Source organism: Oncorhynchus mykiss, chromosome 12 (assembly GCF_057628025.1).
Source record: "Oncorhynchus mykiss isolate SJ-2025 chromosome 12, ASM5762802v1, whole genome shotgun sequence".
Lineage (NCBI taxonomy): Eukaryota > Metazoa > Chordata > Actinopteri > Salmoniformes > Salmonidae > Oncorhynchus > Oncorhynchus mykiss.
In genome coordinates, this window is record NC_143033.1 from 83,842,164 (window position 1) to 83,859,106 (window position 16,943).

The 16,943-nt window shown below is 42.5% G+C and overlaps 1 protein-coding gene across 2 annotated transcripts in view; it reads right to left on the minus strand.

Moving 5' to 3' along the window:
• Nucleotides 1-16,943, minus strand: part of LOC110538570 (protein shisa-6) — a 75,582-nt gene that overhangs the window by 46,165 nt on the left and 12,474 nt on the right. For both annotated transcript variants that reach the window (XM_021625465.3, XM_090193735.1), the window contains exon 4: nucleotides 9,136-9,228. In XM_021625465.3, the coding sequence (XP_021481140.1) occupies nucleotides 9,136-9,228 (93 nt within the window). The remainder of the gene's footprint in view (nucleotides 1-9,135; nucleotides 9,229-16,943) is intronic.

Here is a 16,943-nt window from a genome sequence, read left to right on the forward strand (position 1 = left end):
TTCAACTGTTCTGCCTGCGGCTATGGAACCCTCACCTCTTCACCGGACGTGCTACCTGTCCCAGACCTGCTGTTTTCAACTCTCTAGAGACAGCAGGGGGGTAGAGATTCTCTGAATGATCGGCTATGAAAAGCCAACTGACATTTACTCCTGAGGTGCTGACCTGTTGCACCCTCGACAACCACTGTGATTATTATTATTTGACCCTGCTGGTCATCTATGAACATTTGTACATCTTGGCCATGTTCTGTTATAATCTCCACCCGGCATAGCCAGAAGAGAACTGGCCACCCCTCATAGCCTGGTTCCTCTCTAGGTTTTTTCCTAGGTTCTGGCCTTTTTAGGGAGTTTTTCCTAGCCACCGTGCTTCTGCACCTGCATTGTTTGCTGTTTGAGGTTTTAGGTTGGGTTTCTGTACAGAACTTTGTGACATCAGCTGATGTAAGAAGGGCTTTATAAATACATTTGATTTGATTTTGATTTGATTTGACTTAACCACTAGGCTACCTTCCGCCCCTTCAGGAGCTCATAACATTAAGTCACACAGAGACAATCACATCGTTATAGCGTACAGTGTCCTTGCTTTTCAACATAGTAAGAGATACAGACAGTTATGAATGGAATGCTATGTAAAGGATAGAATGAATAGGAGTCTCTTAAACCTGAGGAGGAAAATAATAAGGCATACTAGCCTCCCAAGGACTTTTTACCTGCATCACACTTGAACATGTGCTTTAATGTGTGAGATCACAAATACAAATTCCCTACAAAAGGCTATACAGTTATGTTTGTATTGCTGTGCAAGTTGGTGTATCATTTTCACAAAGCACATTCACACAACATGATACAAATGTGAAAATCATTTAACTGAATAGTAAACACTGTCGTACCCACTGAATCCTAACTCAAGCTCAACAGGCACATTGGAATTCAAGGAGGCTCTGAGATTCTGAAGTGGTACGTTCTCAAGAATAAATGCACCAACTCCTGATATGGAGATGGGAGAAAGATAATTATATTTCCAATTTGACATAAAGACTCTTTGGAATAAGTAAGCAATGAATTAATGCATATCTATCTGTTTCCATGCCAATTCATAATGCAGAGTACCATCAAAACTCAGATGGCATCAATATGCATATTGCTCTTGCACGCGCACACACACACACACACACCGTACATGCTGATCCATCTCCGGCCCTTCAAATGTGATTTCACTGGACAAACACACACAAAAGCAGTGCATAATGCATGAAATGACAATGGATCACTAGAGATGATGTGAGGGTATCAGTGTGTTTATCAGTAAGATAAAGAAATAAGAATTTGTTCTTAACCGCCTAGTTAAATAAATGTGCCACTGTTAAATAAAAGCCACTGTTAAAGGCATGTGGGACTAAGGGAGCACGAGACTCATGAAGCCAACCTAATCACTTCCTTTAGCCTGCTTCTTTAATAGACAGGATGTAAGGATTATAATCAATTCATATTGTGCATTTGGCTGTCCCAGATTCCTACGGCACAGAGCAGAGGCTGTACTCTGCTCAGAGACATGCTCATCAGGAGAGAGAAGGAAAACACAGCTTCTACCAATGTGGCTCTTGCTGAGAACAGAAGGAACAAGGTCAGTGAGAGCAGTGTCGCTCGATAGCCTTTTTGGGTTTGTGAACTATTCACAAGGATCTTTTATACATCTGAATTAATCCATGATTTACCTTCACCATGCTGCATTGATTGAAATAATGTCAAGATTATCTAAACTACCAGTTGCAAACAATTTGTTCACATTTCCATATTTAACGCAACATTTGGCATGCTATGGCACAAACTGTTATGTCACAACAGACATTACCTTAACAATAAGCACTTTAGATATCTTGCAAGAGCCCCAACTCTGAATAGTGCCCTGTTTCTTAAAATAAAAATGGATCGCACCTCTTTCCAAAGACAGGCAACAAAGAGAATATTCTCCCATCAACTACGGTATATCACCATGAATAAATCCTTTAGAATTTCTTCCTGTATTTTTTTAGACAGAAAACTCACAATAATGGGGAGAGAGTCGTATGTGTGTGAAGGTAGAGAGTTCTGTGCCTCCGTCACAATGGCCCACTATTATAAAATTTACAGTCCGTCTTGGTGATCGGGCCTGTCCATTAGGATCTAGCTAGCAGGGCCATGCGTGGCATGCCTCTCCTCCTCCCCTGGCTATCACACAGCCGAAGGGCACAGTGAAGTGGTCACAGTAGACTGGTCAGGAGGGGTGATGGACCGCTGGGCGGCTCACGCTACTGGGAGGTCCCTCAGGGGTCAAGCTTTTAACACCCTCCGAGTCTGGCGTGAACAGTAGAGGTCACAGCTAAGACACCCTGCCCAGCCATTTCCTTTTCCACTTGTCTTGAAACCGCAACATTTCACTACAGGGCGTGGTACCCCTTTACTCCCCTGCACTGGGTCTTTTACTGTCCCTTGTAGTGATGTAGTGGGGCGGCAGGTAGCCTAGTAGTTAGAGAGTTGGGCCAGTAACAGAAAGGTTGCTAGATTGAATCCCTGAGCTGCCAAGGTAAAAATCTGTCGTTCTGCCCCACTGTTCCTAGGCCGTCATTGTAAATAAGAATTGGTTCTTAACTCACTTGCCTAGTTAAATAGAAATATACTGTATACAGTCTCCTCTTCAGTACCTACCTCCTCTTACACCCCTCCTTTCTGGGATATCACTTAGCTGAAATGTCTGCCTTTAGATCTGAGACTTGGAGCGATCTACATAATGGAGGTTGTCATGCAGGTGACACCTGCTTGGTGTACTTGACCTCCCCTACCAATGTGGAGCCTCAGGGATTAGAGAAAAAAGGAGGGATGTGGGAGGGCTGCAGCATTGTCCCTATGAGACAAGGTCACCTTAAATGGATTGGGATGAGAAGAAACCAATTCCCCCTGGGACAAAATCAGGGAGCAACTTGTGAAAAAATAATTACGCAGGATGCACATCAGTGGATGTCACAGCCAGAGGGGTGAGGGTGAGGGGGGGACACAAAAAATCCTTAAGACAAGGGTAATGTTTGTTCACTTGATATCTGAAAGCGTCACAATGGACAAAGGATATATTTTTTGACCTCAAAAACAGTTAGGTTTTTTGAAAGGAGGTACTTTGAAGGAAAAAGGCCTGGGGTTCAGAATGACGAAATTGCATTTGTAACAATATTATGAAATAGTCGACCCACATTAGTCTACGCCCACTGGCAATGACCTCACATTTTTGTCTTAAATCAGTTAGGACAAACAGATTAGCATTTATTACATTTGTGATATAACTTAGCTTTGGTAAGATTTTTATTTTCACAACCAATTACTCATTTGCAAGGTTAATGTCTCATTTGAGGACAAATAATTTCTAACTGTTCCATTCCAACATACCTCTAATCTGTCAAACATCTTGGATAGTTTTATTGTAACAATAAGATTCTCTCTCTCAAATTCTCCAACAAGCACGCAATGACCACCAAACAATGCAGGAAGAACCCCACCCCTCTTCAGAAACTCCCCCAAATGGAAATACTTATATCAGCTGGCAGAGATATCTTCACCAGCTTCAAAAACATATTTGATCAATTCAATGTTTGTCATTTTAAATGAATGAAGTAGAATCTCCTGAAGCATTTCCTGTGTGGCAGCGGCTTGGCCTTTAGCTGTGTCTAATAAATCTGTTGTGGTCCACAGTGGCTAAATGGACACGTCTGCCTGGCCAATACATCATGGAAGAGTGGAGATGGATAGACATTGCCAATTCAAACCACTCACTGATATCATTTATAAATCACACTCACTGCACAAGCCTTCCAACAGACACTTCACTAGCCAGCCACATAAACGATCTACCGTGAGCTATATGAGCTTGCTACTGTGCGTTAGCCTGCAGCCCTATAGTGTCTGTATGAGTAGAGTGTATGCCCCCACAGAGAACTAAAGGATTTTGCTCAATAAAATTTGAGGTCATTCCTATTGTGCTAAGCAGTTGTTTTTCTTGTAACTATCTTGATTGTAGATTCCGTTATATCTCCCTATTAGCATATGGATATTAATACATATTTACAGTTCCACGTGAATGCATGGGGAAAAGATCCAGAATATCATGATACACACTTGAAATGAACTTGAAAGGAATTTAGGGACTGAAGAGAGATGCTAGAGATACAGTTTGGTGTATTGTCGCAGAGTTACAGTATGATGTATTGTAGCAGGGTTACAGTATGGTGTATTGTAGCAGGGTTACAGTATGGTGTATTGTAGCAGGGTTACAGTATGGTGTATTGTCGCAGAGTTACAGTATGGTGTATTGTCGCAGAGTTACAGTATGGTGTATTGTCGCAGAGTTACAGTATGGTGTATTGTAGCAGGGTTACAGTACGGTGTATTGAAGCAGGGTTACAGTATGATGTATTGTAGCAGGGTTACAGTATGATGTATTGTAGCAGGGTTACAGTATGGTGTATTGTAGCAGGGTTACAGTATGGTGTATTGTCGCAGAGTTACAGTATGGTGTATTGTAGCAGGGTTACAGTACGGTGTATTGAAGCAGGGTTACAGTATGATGTATTGTAGCAGGGTTACAGTATGATGTATTGTAGCAGGGTTACAGTATGGTGTATTGTAGCAGGGTTACAGTATGGTGTATTGTCGCAGAGTTACAGTATGATGTATTGTAGCAGGGTTACAGTATGGTGTATTGTAGCAGGGTTACAGTATGATGTATTGTAGCAGGGTTACAGTATGATGTATTGTCGCAGAGTTACAGTATGGTGTATTGTAGCAGGGTTACAGTATGATGTATTGTAGCAGGGTTACAGTATGATGTATTGTAGCAGGGTTACAGTATGATGTATTGTAGCAGGGTTACAGTACGGTGTATTGTAGCAGGGTTACAGTATGGTGTATTGTAGCAGGGTTACAGTATGGTGTATTGTAGCAGGGTTACAGTATGATGTATTGTAGCAGGGTTACAGTATGATGTATTGTAGCAGGGTTACAGTATGATGTATTGTAGCAGGGTTACAGTATGATGTATTGTAGCAGGGTTACAGTATGGTGTGTTGTAGCAGGGTTACAGTATGATGTATTGTAGCAGGGTTACAATATGATGTATTGTAGCAGGGTTACAGTATGATGTATTGTAGCAGGGTTACAGTATGGTGTATTGTAGCAGGGTTACAGTATGGTGTATTGTAGCAGGGTTACAGTATGATGTACTGTAGCAGGGTTAAAGTACGGTGTATTGTAGCAGGGTTACAGTATGGTGTATTGTAGCAGGGTTACAGTATGGTGTATTGTAGCAGGGTTACAGAATGATGTATTGTAACAGGGTTACAGTATGGTGTATTGAAGCAGGTTTACAGTATGATGTATTGTAGCAGGGTTACAGTATGGTGTATTGTAGCAGGGTTACAGTATGATGTATTGTAGCAGGGTTACAATATGATGTATTGTAGCAGGGTTAGAGTATGATGTATTGTAGCAGGGTTACAGTACGGTGTATTGTAGCAGGGTTACAGTATGATGTATTGTAGCAGGGTTATAATGATGTGGTGGGGACACGTAACATGTCTGTCAAGTTAAAATGTAAGCTTTATTGTCACATGTACAAGTACAGTGAAATGCTTTTAAATTCAAATGTTATTTTAAAAACAAATATATACAGTGACCCCCCCTTGGCCTTTTTCCTATTTTGTTGCGGGGGGGGGGGGGGGGTTGTATCATTTACACAACATGCCTACCACTTTGAAGATGCAAAATATGTTTTATTGTAAAACAAACAAGAAATAAGACACAAACAACAGAAAACTTGAGCATTTATAACTATTTACCCAAAGTCAATACTTTGTAGAGCCAACTTTTGCAGCAATTACAACTGCAAGTCTCTTGAGGTATGTCTCTTCAGCTTGGCACATCTAGCCACTGGGATTTTTGCCCATTCTTCAAGGCAAAACTGCTCCAGCTGCTCCAGCTCCTTCAAGTTGGATGGGTTCCGCTAGTGTACAGCAATCTTTAAGTCATACCACAGATTCTCAATTGGACTGAGATCTGGGCTTTGACTAGGCTTCTCCAAGACTTTTAATGTGTCCCCTTAAACCACTCAAGTGTTGCTTTAGGGTCATTGTCCTGCTGGAAGGTGAACCTGTGTCCCAGTCTCAAATCCCCGGAAGACTGAAACAGGTTTCCCTCAATAATTTCCCTGTATTTAGCGCCATCCATCGTTCCTTCAATTCTGACCAGTTTCCCAGTCCCTGCCAATGAAAAACATCCCCACCGTATGATGCTGCCACCACCATGCTTCACTGTGGGGATAGCGCTCTCAGGGTGATGAGAGGTGTTGGGTTTGCACCAGACATAGTGTTTTTCTTGATGGCCAAAAAGCTCAATTTTAGTCTCATCTGACCAGAGTACCTTCATCCATATGTTTGGGGAGTCTCCCACATGCCTTTGGGCGAACATCAAATGTTCTTTCTTATTTTTTTCTTTAAGCAATGGCTTTTTTTCTGGCCACTCTTCCGTAAATCCCAGCTCTGTGCAGTGTACGGCTTAAAGTGGTCCTATGGACAGATACTCCAATTTCCACTGTGGAGCTTTGCAGCTCCTTCAGGGTTATCTTTGGTCTCTTTGTTGCCTCTCTGATTAATGCCCTCCTTGCCTGTTCCGTGAGTTTTGTTAGGCGGCCCTCTCTTGGCAGGTTTGTTGTGGCTCCATGTTCTTTCATTTTTTAAATAATGGATTTAATGGTGCTCCGTGGGATGTTCAAAGTTTAAGATATTTTTTTATAACCCAACCCTGATCTGTACTTCTCCACAACTTTGTCCCTGACCTGTTTGGAGAGCTCCTTGGTCTTCATGGTACCTCTTGCTTGGTAGTGCCCATTGCTGAGTGGTGTTGCAGACTCTGTGGCCTTTCAGAATCATTTGACACTTAGATTGCACACAGGTGGACTTTATTTAACTAATTATGTGACTTCTGAAGATAATTGGTTGCACCAGATCTTATTTAGGGGCTTCAAAGCAAAGGGGGTGAATACATAAGCTCACACCACTTTTACGTTCTTTATTTAAAAAAAAAACATTTTTAAACAAGTTATTTTTTTAAATTTCACTTCACCAATTTGGACTATTTTGTTTATGTCCATTAAATGAAATCCAAATATAAATCTATTTAAATTACAGGTTTGCAACTGCAGATAGCAGTTTGACTGGCATGTCGGATCCCGTGAACACTGGGTACTGGTAATTACAACACAACCAACGAACAGCATAACACATAACACACAGCTGTCTGTGCAGGTCGCTACAATATATATCTAAATATAATAAAGAAAACATAAGAAATAAGAAATAAGAGAGTAAGCTATATACTGGGTCAGTGCCAATACTGGATGTCAAACTGGTGATAGTAACAGGAGGTACAGGGAGCAGACAGAGAGCCTGTTGACAGCCAGCTGTTTGAGGTGGAAAAGCCCTCGGCTTTGTAATGACAGTTACTGTAACACCAGGCAGCAGTGATGTGGCCTAACAGGAAGGCAGAGGATTGCTGTTCAAACCCCAGTTAGACTACCTAATTTTCACATACATTCTTTGTATAAACAACTATATAGATATGCAAGGAAATATTTGAATTTGAATTAGAAGCCAATGTAAAACAGTACTTGTTTTTGTCACTTGGTAAAATACCACTTACCTTGCAGACACCTAAAATTTACAAGAAGTGGTTATAAAACTGCAGACACATTAACAACATCAGAATGTGTCTCGTCACACACACACACACACACACACACACACACACACACACACACTGTTAATCATGACATAGCAACCATTTTAATGCTTGTCACCCTCCTTGTCTATCCTAATCATCTACAGAACCCATGACTGCTTCATACTTTGGAGAACAGACCAGCACAGACATTCAAGCCTGTTTTCCACTCCTCCTTGTGGAGTTGTTTCTCTATGTTCAGCATTAGGGACACCAGACAGCCATGCTTTCTGAAAGCTGTACTGGGCTGGTTAATGATAGTGGCAGGGCGTCTGTTCTGATGCCCTGCGTTATGAGGAGCGCAGGGCATCAGCCGCCAAACCCACTCTATGGGCCCAGGGTCTAGGTGTGTGAAGTGTGTGAGAGTGGTCTTATCTGGCGGGAGCAGAAAGCAGGTGTGTGGCTGTTCTCCGGCAGGAAGCAGGGGTCTCCATAGTGAGAATATGTTACATACTGTAGGAGATATTAGGAACATCCAGATCTCCCTGCCAGGACAGCTGCCCTAAATCGTCTACAGAGTGCTGCGCTGCAAAGACAGAGAACAGCCACTTGTTTACTACTTAGCCTTATGCACCAACTCTAGCTATTATCATCCTATACTTTCAGATTAAGAACATTTCGTTTTCTATGTTGCAATTCAGTCTATTTATATTTCGACTGATAAATTCAATAGGTGTATATCATAATGTAGTTTTCTTGGCATTTGACAGGAAGTCACTTATGTACAACTATCATCAATGATTTTAAGCCTCCTTAGTGGGCGGAGACAAGACTCTGTCAGCTCAACTGACCGCATTGTTCTCGTACAGTAGACAGTTCTGTACACAGTGATCTGGCACGAAGAAGAGTTGGAGAATGTGACAAGTACAGCATGCAGTGCTGGTAATGCTGAGTGTTATTTCATCCACACATGGCCATTGTGTAAATGCCTTTATGAGTCAGTCAAGGGGAAAAACATAACAAAAAGGAGAGAGTACTTTTCACATCTGAACAAAGCAGTAACTCGTTGAGGCTTTTCTCTTTTCAATTAGCTTTGAGAAATGCCGTTATTGTTCTGCCAAAAGCTTCAGTCCCATTTCCCAAGGTGACTGCCAGCTTAGAAGTGAGCAAGTAAAATAATTGGATGGGCTATTGCACTGTTTCCCCCTGATCTACTGAAACAGTGGATCGAAAAATGAAAGAAGACTTTTTGGACAAAGAGTGGAGGAAATGTGTGGAGGTGAGAGGCAAGGTGAAAATGAGAGTGAGATTTGTGTTAGAAGTTTGTACCACAACGCTGTCATTACTCTTGAAGACATAGTAATTGTCATCAGACCAACAGACAATGGAGATGGACAATACCTTTTAGGTGCGGTCGTCCCAGTGTCACGAATCCAGAGGAGATGAAGTTATGATCAAGTTGGCCTTGGCGGAAGTTCTCTTTCCCGTAGTGCCCTGTGAGAGAAATGCAGAGTTAAGATAGCATGAGATGACCAATACCATTTATCTGAACAAGACAATTCACTAAGCATATTCGTTGCTGATTTTCGTTCCAACCCTCACATACGAAATCTGTGTACACATATCAGAGTCTGGGACACTCTTAATCAGAGGTGTGGACTCGAGTCACATGACTTGGACTCGCGTCAGACTCGATTCACAAATATGATGACTTGCAACTCGACTTTGACTTTAATACCAATGACTCGTGACTTGACTTGGACTTGAGCCCTTTGACACGAACTGACTTGATACCCTCCTCAAGCCCAAATATTAAAAATGATGCTATTAAAAAAGTGTGCAGCGCATCAGCTCTTCACTTAACTGATTATTGTTTGAATCGGACAGCAGCCAATCAAATTGTGCCAGCTGAGAAAAAGTTGCGCGTGGCAGTGCAGAGGAACGTCAGCGAGTGAATTCAGATGGAGCCCTTGGAAAGATGATACCCAAAATTATTATTTTTGGATATGAAGACTACGCTGTAGTCAACAAAAAATTGATTGCAACTTGCAAAACATGCGGGAAGAAAATTAGACGGAGGCGCAACAACTTCCAACTTTGTTCAACATTTGAAGCTGCACAAAGAACGGTAAGTCGTGGCTAATAAAACCGACAGCTATATATAACTTTGCTTGTATAGCATGTTGTCTAACTTGTCTTAAGTCAATGAGCCTCCATACAGTCTGTCAGTGCGGGAACGTGATCATTGCACCCAAGATTGAGCTACATCTATAACTGCTAGGCAGTTTGTAGCCTAAATCCTGCCTGATGTTACTGCTGTTCCTAAATCCATTGACATACGTTAGCCTACTGTAACCACACAGAGAGGGTTTGTGTGTTGTGTGTTAAGGTTGGGCGATTGTGCATAAGCATACATCGCGTGATAGTCGATCGCTATGGGAGGGGTCTTTCTCATGGCTACCCATGTATTTCCATGGAAATATAATGTTTATTTGGGAAGTAATAAATATATATATTTGTTAAAGCATTCATGTTTTGCGTAAATGTAGTATACTAACTCTTGTTAAAAATATGAAATGATATTACATTTGGTGAAGAGTACATTATGACTTGTTTAGGACTCGAAACTCAAAGTTTAGGACTTGAGACTTGACTCGGACTTGCCTGCCTTGACTTGGGACTTGACGTGGGTCTTGAGTGCTAAGACTTGAGACTTACTTGTGACTTGTAAAACAATGACTTGGTCCCACCTCTGCTCTTAATAGATCCAACCACCCTAGTTAATGAATATATTATATGATGCATTAGCCTCATTCTTTAGTTAGCCGAATAGCTGTGTTCACGGGAGTTTGTTTTTTATGGAGTCTTAGTTCAGTTCAGCCAGTACTCTGAAAGAGTAGGCCTCTGTATTTCACTCCCTCTTTGGCTCAGACAACTGGTAAAGGAACAGGGACACAGAGGGAAAGGAAGGTCTCACATTAACAATTTATGCTGTCTGATGTACACTCAGGATCATCACCACCGCAAAAGGTCACACTCCCCAAAGCTGCGAGCTGGGGGAGCTAGTGAAGACCTTCCTTTCTCATATCGTTCACAAATTAAACAAAAATTCCCATTCAGGGTCAAAAGCCCTGCCCTTTTGCCAAAGCAGGTAAAACATTCCAACTTTAATTGGATGGCAAAATGTCTTTCAGGCTTGGGCACTTGACCCTGAAGATCAGTGGAGAGATTCTAAAGAACCCTTCTAACCGAGACACTCTCCTGTGTTTTAAAACTGATTCATTCCATCCTCAACTTATACAGTAGAACACTTTTACCGCACATAGACCTACACTATGGAGGGACCTTATATAATTGATTCATAAACTGTGTAATTGGATCTATCTTCACAGTCATGACAGCTGCATTGTAGTATTGTATCTATGAAATGTCAGTTTATACAAAATGTGCCTTGCAACAAAACATTTCATCCTGAATTTCCTTGGTCTTTAAGATCACTATGTAACATAATTTGTTCCAAGATGATATATTGTGTCTGGCTGGAACAAGTTCTGTAATTGAGAGTGCAGAGTTCCACAATGGACCGTCAAAGTGCCGGCCAGCAGTCTGACAACCTCCATTTGTCCTGCCAATCGAACACCAAAATATTGTGCACAAAAAGATGCAGGTAGGCTGAGAAAGTGAGTGTGTATCAGACAGTGAAAGCTTAAACTGAAAATAGAGGAGAAACAACATGACGGTCTGTCTTACAAAGGCCTATTGAGTTCCCCTCCCCTAGCTCTCTTCCTTCCTGTTAGTGCCAGTCTGCATTAGCTGGCAATAGTTCAACAGCCTCATCTCAATGGAGCAACTTCAAAGTCAATAGCGTCACTCAGACCTTTGGGCCTGAGAGGCAGAGATCGAACCACATTTCAAATTATCATAATGAGAAGGAACACCTGGGACCATTAGCCCTGGTCCTCATTACACTGACGTTTGACACAGGCCTGAGCTCTCTAAAGCCTGTTTGGTTCTGTTTTCAAGCCCAACGGATACTGTAAACTGATTGCTGAAACATTTTGCCCATCACTGTTACTTTGGGATTTTCATACTAAGAAACTAGTAAATACTTAATGACTCTCAGGATTTAAGAAGTTGACTGAGTCCAATTTATGCTGAATAAAAAGAGGCATTTATGTGCAAGTTTTTTTAATCTATCCGAAATATGCCTTCATGAAGTGTTCTTGGCTTAGAATAATTCCAAAGGGAAAACAACTACAACACATACAGTGCATTCGGAAAGTATTCAGACCTCTTCCCTTTTTCCACATTACAGCCTTATTCTAAAATGGATTAATTCATTTACACAGTCTACATAGAGTACCCCATAAAAAAAACAGAAATAGCTTATAATACCTTATAAGTATTCAGACCCTTTGCTATTAGACTTCGAAATTGAGCTCAGGTGCATCCTGTTTCCATTGATCATCCTTGAGATGTTTCTACAACTTGATTGGAGTCCACATGTGGAAAATTCAATTGATTGGACATGATTTGGAAAGGCGTGACACACCTGTCTATTTAAGGTCCCACAGTTGACAGTGCATGTCAGAGAAAACCCAAGCCATGAGGTTGAAGGAATTGTTTGTAGAGCTGCAAGACAGAATTGTATCGAGGTACAGATCTGGGGAAGGGTACCAAAACATTTCTGCATCATCGAAGGTCATCAAAAACACAGTGGCCTCCGTCATTCTTAAATGGAAGTTTAAGTTTGTAATCACCAAGTCACCAATCACCAAATCACCAATCACCAAGTTTGGAATCACCAAGGCTCTTTCTAAATCTGTCCGCTCGGCCAAACTGAGCAATCGGGGGAGAAGGGCCTTGGTCAGGGAGGTGACCAAGAACCTGATGGTCACTCTGAAAGAGCTCCAGAGTTCCTCTGTGGAGATGGGACAACCTTCCAGATGGACAACCATCTCTGAAACCCTCCACCAATCAGGCCTTTATGGTAGAGTGGCCAGACGGAAGCCACTCCTCAGTAAAAGGCACATGACAGCCCGCTTAGAGTTTGCCAAAAGGCACCTAAAGGACTAAGACCACGAGAAAAAATGTGGAACTCTTTGGCCTGAATGCCAAGCGTCACGTCTGGAGGAAACCTAGCACCATCCCTATGGTGAAGCAGGGACTGGGAGACTAGTCAGGATCGAGGGAGAGATGAACAGAGCAAAATACAGAGAAATCCTTGATGAAAACTTGCTCCACAGTACTCAGGACCTCAGAATGGTGCAAAGGTTCACCTTCCAACAGGACAATGACCCTAAGCACACAGCCAAGACAATGCAGCAGTGGCTACAGAACAAGTCTCTGAATACCCTTTAGTGGCCCAGCCAGAGGCGGACTAATCAATTTTAGAATAAGGCTGTAATGTAACAAAATGTGGAAAATGTGAAGGGGTCTGAATACTTTCCAAATGCACTGTATCTCCGGCAGTGTTTGACAAGCTGTGATGGGGATAATCAGCTTTCTAACCTTGGTCTACTCTAAGGACAGCGCCTAAGGGCTATATTCAGGTTCTACTGTAGGAGACGTTGACCATGATACATTGTGTTCTTATGCTGAAATACACTGATACATTATCTCGAAAGGGTCATTTAACTGATTTTCCATTAGCAGAAGACTTTAGGGTCCAAGCAGAGACCAACCAACATCAATGAGAAGATTATGTTAGAACGTAATACACTGCTCAAAAAATAAAGGGAACACTTAAACAACACAAAGTAACTCCAAGTGAATCATACTTCTGTGAAATCAAACTGTCCACTTAGGAAGCAACACTGATTGACAATAAATTTCACATGCTGTTGTGCAAATGGAATAGACAACAGGTGGAAATTATAGGCAATTAGCAAGACACCCCCAATAAAGGAGTGGTTCTGCAGGTGGTGACTACAGACCACTTCTCAGTTCCAATGCTTCCTGGCTGATGTTTTGGTCACTTTTGAATGCTGGCGGTGCTTTCACTCTAGTGGTAGCATGAGACGGAGTCTACAACCCATACAAGTGGCTCAGGTAGTGCAGCTCATCCAGGATGGCACATCAATGCGAGCTGTGGCAAGAAGGTTTGCTGTGTCTGTTAGCGTAGTGTCCAGAGCAAGGAGGCGCTACCAGGAGACAGGCCAGTACATCAGGAGACGTGGAGGAGGCCGTAGGAAGGCAACAACCCAGCAGCAGGACCGCTACCTCCACCTTTGTGCAAGGAGGAGCAGGAGGAGCACTGCCAGAGCCCTGCAAAATGACCTCCAGCAGGCCACAAATGTGCATGTGTCTGCTCAAACGGTCAGAAACAGACTCCATGAGGGTGGTATGAGGGCCCGACGTCCACAGGTGGGGGTTGTGCTTACAGCCCAACACTGTGCAGGACGTTTGGCATTTGCTAGAGAACATCAAGATTGGAAAATTCGCCACTGGCGCCCTGTGCTCTTCACAGATGAAAGCAGGTTCACACTGAGTACATGTGACAGACATGACAGAGTCTGGAGACGCCGTGGAGAACGTTCTGCTGCCTGCAACATCCTCCGGCATGACCGGTTTGGCGGTGGGTCAGTCATGGTGTGGGGTGGCATTTCTTTGTGGGGCCGCACAGCCCTCCATGTGCTCGCCAGAGGTAGCCTGACTGCCATTAGGTACCGAGATGAGATCCTCAGACCCCTTGTGAGACCATATGCTGGTGCGGTTGGTCCTGGGTTCCTCCTAATGCAAGACAATGCTAGACCTCATGTGGCTGGAGTGTGTCAGCAGTTCCTGCAAGAGGAAGGCATTGATGCTATGGACTGGCCCGCCCATTCCCCAGACCTGAATCCAATTGAGCACATCTGGGCTATCATGTCTCGCTCCATCCACCAACGCCACGTTGCACCACAGACTGTCCAGGAGTTGGCGGATGCTTTCGTCCAGGTCTGGGAGGGAGGTCATACAGGCACGTGGAGGCCACACACACTACTGAGCCTCATTTTGACTTGTTTTAAGGACATTAAATCAAAGTTTGATCAGCCTGTAGTGTGGTTTTCCACTTTAATTTTGAGTGTGACTCCAAATCCAGACCTCCAAGGGTTGATAAATTTGATTTCCATTGATCATTTTTGTGTGATTTTGTTGTCAGCACATTCAACTATGTAAAGAAAAAAGTATTTAATAAGAAGATTTCATTCAGATCTAGGATGTGTTATTTTAGTGTTTCCTTTATTTTTTGAGCAGTGTAGATTTCCAAGTGTGAAAATAAAACAACATAGAATACAATTTGAATTGTGAAAAACAGATATATTCATATGCAGATCTCATGTATTACTGCAGATTCCCAGGTATATCCACATATAATCTACATGAGCCACCAAAGACATCAACTAGCATTGTAATACAGTATGTAATGGAATACTGTATGTGTTGAGGCTAGTTCAGTCAAGGCCAGTTTAACCCAGTATAGTACAGCTGATGCCAGACTTGAGGGAGATGCATACAGTATTTCACAACAGAAAGATGAGTCGTGTCAGAAGGAGGCCACAAGGGATGAAGACCAATTACAGGACTGACATGAACCCAAACAAAATAGTCAGCCTCTAGGGAAGTATCCTGCGTAGTCCACAATCTCTTAATGTAAAACACTGGGGAAGTATCCAGCATAGTCCACAATCTCTTAATGTAAAACACTGGGGAAGTATCCAGCATAGTCCACAATCTCTTAATGTAAAACACTGGGGAAGTATCCAGCATAGTCCACAATCTCTTAATGTAAAACACTGGGGAAGTATCCAGCATAGTCCACAATCTCTTAATGTAAAACAGTGGGGAAGTATCCAGCATAGTCCACAATCTCTTAATGTAAAACAGTGGGGAAGTATCCAGCGTAGTCCACAATCTCTTAATGTAAAACACTGGGGAAGTATTGTCAGGTTCTATTTTTCAGAGTAAATGACTCACGGACACTGGAGAAGCTTTCACCAAGTTTAATTATTCCCAAAGGTTCTGTACAGCTGTAATCAGACAGCAAAACATTTTAGACATCACAATTATATACATCCTATTTAAGACACTCCCTCTCTCCATCCTTAGTTTATGCCCAAGAGAAAGTAGGTAACCAGATACTAACCCTGATTAATCCCTGAAGGGAAACTGACCTCACCCCTCAACTCCTGACCTCAACCCCTCCTTCACCTAATCCACAGATATCCATCTGTCTTCCCTATATCAACACAACGCTCTCCTCTCCTCCATCAAACATGTTCCAAAGCCTTCTGGGTTGCTACAGAGACTTTCTATTCAAGGCTTCGTCTCTATCATTTATTTAATATCTCAATGTTCAAAGTTGAGCCGATTCCAACAGTATGCAGCACAGTCCATAATCTCTTAATGTAAAACACTGGGGAAGTATGCAGCACAGTCCATAATCTCTTAATGTAAAACACTGGGGAAGTATGCAGCACAGTCCATAATCTCTTAATGTAAAACACTGGGGAAGTATGCAGCACAGTCCATAATCTCTTAATGTAAAACACTGGGGAAGTATGCAGCACAGTCCATAATCTCTTAATGTAATACACTGGGGAAGTATGCAGCACAGTCCATAATCTCTTAATGTAAAAGTGTTTCATTAATCCATAATGTTAACCCTGATGTCAACCCTGAAGTGACCTCCAGACTACCATGACACCCCAGTGTTTTACATTAAGAGATTATGGACTGTGCTGCATACTTCCCCAGTGTATGCAGCACAGTCCATAATCTCTTAATGTAAAACACTGGGGTGTCATGGTAGTCTGGAGGTCACTTCAGGGTTAACATTATGGATTAATGAAACACAGTGAGAGCTGTTAGAGGGGATGAAAGCCGATAAGGGGTTAGACAATCCTGGTTTTGGGCAAATCAGGCAATTGGGAATTCAGGCAAACATAACTGTAACTACCTCTGTTGGCTAGCCCTTACAGTAGTTTCATTTAATAAACTGCACATACCAGCAGCTGTGGCTTTTGTGGCTCGAGTCAAGTCTGAGAAAAGCGGCTCACATCCCATGGTGTAGCACGTAACAGTTCTCCTCTGACCCAATCCCTGGATGAGGAGGAGTGTCTACTGACACGAGAGTGAAACATAACACTGAATCTGGGACACCATACTAGGGCACTTAGCAAGTGATCCCCGGAGCAGGGATCTGGAGACCGGATAAAAGAAGGAGGAAC